The sequence below is a fragment of the Epithele typhae genome, assembly GCF_022376455.1.
Source record: "Epithele typhae strain CBS 203.58 chromosome Unknown BXZ73scaffold_13, whole genome shotgun sequence".
Classification (NCBI taxonomy): Eukaryota; Fungi; Basidiomycota; class Agaricomycetes; order Polyporales; family Epitheliaceae; genus Epithele; species Epithele typhae.
The window spans coordinates 120877-127232 of record NW_025954204.1 but is presented as its reverse complement, the minus strand read 5'-3'; the positions used below and the strand labels follow the sequence as shown (position 1 = coordinate 127232).

At 59.3% G+C, this 6356-nt stretch overlaps 1 protein-coding gene across 1 annotated transcript; it reads right to left on the bottom strand.

The window, feature by feature from the left end:
• Nucleotides 1-5342: 5342 nt before the first annotated feature.
• BXZ73DRAFT_44283 (uncharacterized protein) lies at nt 5343-5729 on the bottom strand (the record flags this gene model as incomplete). The annotated part of the gene is made up of 1 exon (XM_048019308.1): nt 5343-5729. The coding sequence occupies one exon, from the start codon at nt 5727-5729 to the stop codon at nt 5343-5345; it is 387 nt and encodes a 128-aa protein (XP_047879580.1).
• Nucleotides 5730-6356: the final 627 nt, after the last annotated feature.

Sequence of the window (6356 nt, the reverse complement as noted above, 5' to 3'; positions counted from 1 at the left end):
TCCGACGGCGCGGGTAACTGATGAACGCCTATACAGAGAAGCCGACCACCCGGGGCGGCGCATGAGAACGGGAAGCACAAGAGAGAGCCGCCGCCTTCACCGGCGTGTGTTGGCGCAGTTCGGAGCACAGTCAGGAGCGGGTGTGTGGAGGAGATCCCGGCTGAGGCCGCGTCGGTCAGCCAGCATAAATCGTGGCCTGCAGCCAGGTGGAAAGCCAGCAGCGACGGTTGAGTCCATCCAGCACTTGAAGCGCTCCGGAATTCTATTCTGCTCCGCTGAATCAATATCGCATGGTGTCCCGCCGGGCTGTCATCGGGCCTCCACTGCCGGCGGCCTTCTCCACCGGTAATAGCCAGTGAGAACAGTTTAGAACGCAGTCATGCCTAGGAAGATTTCAGTCAGCGGCGTAAAGGATGCTGGAACAAAGTGACAGGCCGAATCAAGCACTTTGTAGTTCTTGAGCTTCGAATGGGGACCTCGGGGTGCCTCGGGGCCTTAAGAATTCGTTGAATAACGAGAAGTGATCGTGGCGTAACGTGAGACCCCACGTACTTGCGGCGGCACCAAAGTATGGTGCGTGAGTATCGTGCAGCTCGCAGACGCGATGTCGACGAAGGAGTCAAGCAAAGCCTGTGATTACTAGGACAGGGTCAAGCTCACTCGTCAGATCATCGAGCTGGACCGTCAAAGAGCGTTGAGTATGTACGATGCGCCTGAGTGCTCGCGCGCCAATTGAGAAGCCCCGGGATTAGAGTAAGATGCACAACCGACCGGGATCCACTCAAACGCCACGCCCGCTCGCACATCTTCGCATGGCCGACACGCCCCGATTCGTCGTGACAGGGCAGCCGGGATTGCCCCCAAGCGTCGAGCAGCTTACATTGCGACGACTCCGACTCCGAGTCACGTCGGATCGTGCGATCGACGTCGACCGACACTTGCATGGACTGGTGGTCGTCGTGATGGTGAGAGCCGCGTCGTATGCCCGAGCTTACGTTCTGGCTGGCGCTGAGCATGACTCTCGGCTGCGGTCAGAAGAAGACGAGTCTATCAGTGCTTCATCAGGCGCCCGTTCAAAGGCTACGATGCTGTCAAAGAAAGTACGTCGCCTTCTGCGATATATGTTTATGATACGGGAAACGGCCGTATGCACTGAGCATGCGGTTCTTGATGGTGTAGAGTGTGAAGGATGCACATCCTGACCTGCAAGACATGCGTCTCGTAAGCTTCCCTGACGTCACATGGCTATCGGAGTGTTCTTACCACCTGCATGAATACTGCGCCGGAGAGGCTGCGACGTTCCACTGTAGAAATCCACTCGCATTAGGTCCACCAGGCCATCGATGAGGATTGGTAGTGGGGAGATGTGGTATATAGACAACTCGGCTGCATCAGTGTCCATCGCGCTGATATCGCAAGAACGAGGGCCCAAAGAGGGACTAATTGCCCAGTATTGTTGCGCAGGGCGGGACCGGGAGGTCATTTGGTACGTGAATGTACATGGCGTCAAGATGTCTCTGAAGGTTTAACTCCTATGTATATCGTTATTGGTGGCGTCTTCGGATATGAGGGGGAAACTTACTAGGCTCGGGAGCACCAAACCAAAGCTTTCACTGTGCGTCTGATGCCGTGTCTAGGCGATTGAGGATTTCATCCTAGTATGCCGCCTCCTAACCAGCAGGAGTAAGGGCTCAGAACGGGTTTTGCCAAGGACTGAACCGTCAAGTGAACTTCATGTACTTGACGGGCAGTAGATTCCCTGTCGTGTTGATGGGTATTCCCCTGTACCACCTGGATAAACTCCATAGCGTGTAGTCCCGCTCTTCATGCGCCCGTGACCCATGTATACTGAGCCCGGAACCTTGTCTTGCTGCGCGGGGGGATCGAGCTCCGGGGAAGTCGCGTTACGTGGGAGTGCCCACGGTGAACGGAGTGGGATCTCACCGATAGGGCAAGGACGACCCACGTAACGACGTCTCGTTGGCTCGCCCGCCTATTAGGAGAGCGCCGACACCTAGAATAAGATATGAGCACGTTTACGCTCGAGAAGGGAAGGGCAGCCCACCCCCAGCGCCGACACGGTGTTTCCCCAACCGGGATAGCGTCGAAGCTGCGAGCGAGGCGCCACGGCCGGCGGTTCTGCGCGGACAGTTTGTCGTGCCTGTCGGGGAATGTGGCACTTCCAGGAGACCGCTCTTCACGGTTAGAAGCTGCTAGTGTATGGGCGGTCTGAGGCACGGTCGTGAAGGAAGCCCGTCGGATGCACTATGATCAGCCGTGGACGAATGGAGGACAGTCGGGAGAGTCGCCCACCCTGAAGCACCACGTCACACGTCATTCGTCGTCGTCCATGTGCGCCCGAGGAAAGACATAGGGATGGAAGGATCGGAGCGGTTACTCACTTCATGTCCGACGTCGTCACAGCGGACGGCGGACGTAGGGAGTGGGCTGCCGAAGGTATGTATGAAAACCTGGTATTCTTGGACGGGTGGTCTGATCGATTGATGTTCGCGAGACACGGAAGGCTTCACTCAGGGGGGAGTGCGGTATGTGGGAGTATCGCCGGGGTGACTTCGAAGTATAGCATCCAGCTCGCGGACTTTGGAGGTACGTTCTGTCAGAGGCAGGAGTACTCGTGGTCGGCATCACGAAGAACCGTGGTGTGATGGCTTGGTGGGAACTGCTCTCAAATTAGCGGGGGTACGTTTAGTCACTATGGCGTACCAAGGTGGAGGTCCCGGAGCACGAGGTGAAGTTGTGCCATCATCTCAGGGCGAGAAGATGGGGCATACTCCAGTCGACGATCTGAGTGGAGCCATAGACAAACCTGTGATGACTCAACACCAATTCGGACCCATTCAAATTTTCCAATCGCATACTGGCAGACGTCGTCATCCTGAGGGTCGTCGAGGGAGTCCTATGCAAACTAGGTGTTCGTGCTTGAACGTTTGAACTCCGAGGCGGTTCGGCCCAACGAGGACATACATCGCGTAAGTACAGTGGCGGCGGTCAAGTGCAACACTTCGGCGCTCCAAATGAGCCTACCACGTGGAGGGAGGTGCACGTGGCTCCCACGCTTCATGACCAGCGAGCGCTGCTGCATGAGGGTGATCTATCGCGCTCGTCAACAGGTCCGTCGCAGGATTGTGTGTTTACGCTCGTGCCGTGGTGGGTCTCTCATGTGCTATTGCTCTCATCCGCTCACCCCACTCTAGCTCCCGAGTGGCAGCGATACGCCGGTCCCGAAATTTGTTGTTCTTCTCAAGTTCTTCTCCGAAAGCCAACCTCGCAATCGGCTCTTCTCAATGTCCGCCATGGAAGAGGAAGCAGTACTTGCGAGAATGTGTAATCTAATGCATCGCTCGTTTTTGGTCCCTTGCAAATGATCTTCTGTCGTCCAACCTCGTATAAGGAGAGTGTATCTCTAGAAAATCGTCCACATCCTCCAGCAGAACAACCTCACTCGGGTCCGCCCCGACATCGAACGTTGGCTGACCGCAATCACACCGGCGAGAACGATAACGAGATGCCGAGACTGCCGGTCAGCCCTACTCGCTTTCGTGGAGCCGAGTCTGAAACTGCCAGCCTCCGTCCCATATAACGCCCCCGTCCGCCGAACCTGCCCTCTCTCCAGAACCACCACCATCGGTGAGCCTTCCCCCTTCTTCTCGCCGGCGCCACGCCCACTCATTCTCGTCTTCTCTACAGTGTGGTGGGAGGTCTGGCTGTCCCTGGAACGTGTACATCCCCGCCCTTCTTCTCTCCTCGATCTCTCGCTCATGCGTTACTCGCCCTCGCCACAGATGGGAAACAGCAGACTTCTCGGCAGGCGGCATGCGAACCTTCCCCACACACTCTTGCTCAAGCGGGAGGGGGAGGGGGATACATATCCCAGACCCATGTGCCTCGGAGCCAGTCTCTGGGGTGTGCTGAGATGAGAGTACCTGAACCGGCACTGGGCGTCGCCTCGTGCGGCGTCTGGGGCTTGAGGGGGCCATCGGAGACGGCTACCCAAGGGACGGGGAAGCGCAATGTGGTCAAAGACAAACGCCTCCCGGACCCGTCGACTCGACTGTCCGCGGGGTGGGCGGCGGCGTACGCACCTTGCGGCCGGGCTCCTCCCTCTCTCGCGCCGGGAACTGTCATGGGCAAAGGATGCAGGGTTGGAGGGGCTCGTCACTGCTCGGTGTCGCGTCGCCATTGCGGGGGAGGAGGTCGTGACAGTAGGTCTCTCGCCTTCGTTTCACGTGTTCGCGAGACTGACTCTTTGGCGTGCAGCCTCCCCCGGCGCGTGGTGTGAAGTTGTTCACGAATGTGACACATCGCGTGCCGACTGAAGAGGGCAAACACCCTCTCTGGTTCCCCACCCCCGCGGCGCCCCGTGCTTCACCCTCGTCCTCGCACGTACGGACGCGCTCGTCTCGAGTCGTCCTGGGGCGCCGCCGTCACGGACAGTAAGTTATCCCTCGTTGCGCACGCGGCGGTTTCTGACCACGTTGAGCTTGCAGACCACCACCCCAACCACCTCCGGGGATGCATGAACACGCCTCACAGCGCATGCATCCCCACAGCCCACCCACGCCGCCACGGCACACATCTTTCTTTTACACGTCGAATCAAGAAGCCCCCCGCAGAAGGGTCGGCCTCTGCTGCGCTCGTGCCGGCGGGGGTCGTTCCTGGCGCAGGCCTCTTCGTGGCCCTCGGGGCTAGTACCGCTTCGGCAGGGAAGCCAACTGCACCGAAACGCACCTGGGGATGCCATCCCCGGTGGCAATTGTATGTGTCTCTTCGAGCACATCGTTCATTTAGCAGGAGCCCACACAGTGTCCCCGTCATCTGATCTTCAATGGCTGCACTCCCACATGGTCGCAGTACTGACCTCGCGTCATCCCGACGAGCTTCGCGCCCGCCTACCCTTTCCGTTTACAGCCAGTAAGTGTTCTACCCTATTACACCTGCCGCGAGCTTATTACACTTGCCGCGAGCTAACCTGCATCCTTCCAGACGAGTCGTTAATACTACTCCCGCCGCGCTTGAACATGCGGCCCAAGAACCGCGGGGTTGTCTGTACGCCCTAAGTAGAGCGAAGTTGTCTCTGGGCTGTCTTCCGTTTCGGCGCACCGTGGCTTGTAATCTCATAGGTCGCATCATGGTGTGAATCACTGTTCGAGCGACACCTTTCGTGCTTTTCTCTGTGTGCCCATGTGTCGGGATTCTCGCGCTATACCATCGATGGGAGGCACTGTGGCTCGGGTCGAGTTTGGCGAGGTTGTATGCCCGGATTCTAGTGCGCCCCCAGTCAGACATAAACGCGTACGGGCATACTCCCAGACACTCACCGTTCACGTATACATGCTGTCCTCATCGCTATCCCTCCACTCTCCTCCCACATCCATATCCCCCGCCGCGCCGTTCCCGGCCCCGGTTCCAGCCCCCGCGCCCCTCGCCTCGACGCGCACGACGAGCCTCCACGGGACCATGACCTGCCCGACGTACCGCGGGCCCGCGCCCGCAGCGCCCGCGTCCGGGCCGACGCGGTACTCGTCCGTGTTGACGAGGAGGACGTTGAGTTGCTTGTCCGTGCCCGCGAACGTGCCGAGGAAGATGCGGCCGTCGGCGACGGACACGCGCAGCGGCGTGCGGAGCAGCGCGGCCATGTGCGCGACGCTCGACGTCGGCGGGGACGTGCGCGGGCGGGGCGGGGCGGTCGCGACGGGGGGCGAGGACATCGGGAGTCGAGATGGGAGTAGCAGGAGAGGCTGGACAGTGGAGATGGGCGCGAAGCCCTCGGAGCGCGCGTGCGCCTATCCGCCGGGGTATTCATGGACATTCGCTTGCAGTGCGTCGCTAGTTGCAACTGGTTTGCCTCCATTGTGCCTCCAATCCACTTTGTTGCCTTTCATCCCGCCCATCACCTGCGCACCGACATCCGCGCACATCTCGTCACGTCTAAGACCCACCGTCTGGGCGTGCCTCAACACAAGCACCCATTGAACGGTCAACGCGCCGTCTACGAACACAACACCCACTGCGATGAGCAACGTCTTCATGCTTTCCCCCAATCCCTCCAACACCGTCCCGGACAGCTTTGGGCCCTCCACCTTTGACCTACACATCTAGCTACACGCGTAAACCTCGAGCAGGCTCGCTAGCAAGTTCTCCCTGCGTGAGCGTCCGTATGCTGGGAAACACAGGCGACATCCGCTCGCGCCTCATCGGCCTCATTCCACAGGCTGACACGGGCTCGCCGCTAGACAAGAACAGCACCGTGCTCATGTAGCACCTCAGACCAGCACCCACGAGCTGTATCAAGCGCGAGTGGCGGGACATCCGGACCAGGTTCTGGGAGAGACCCC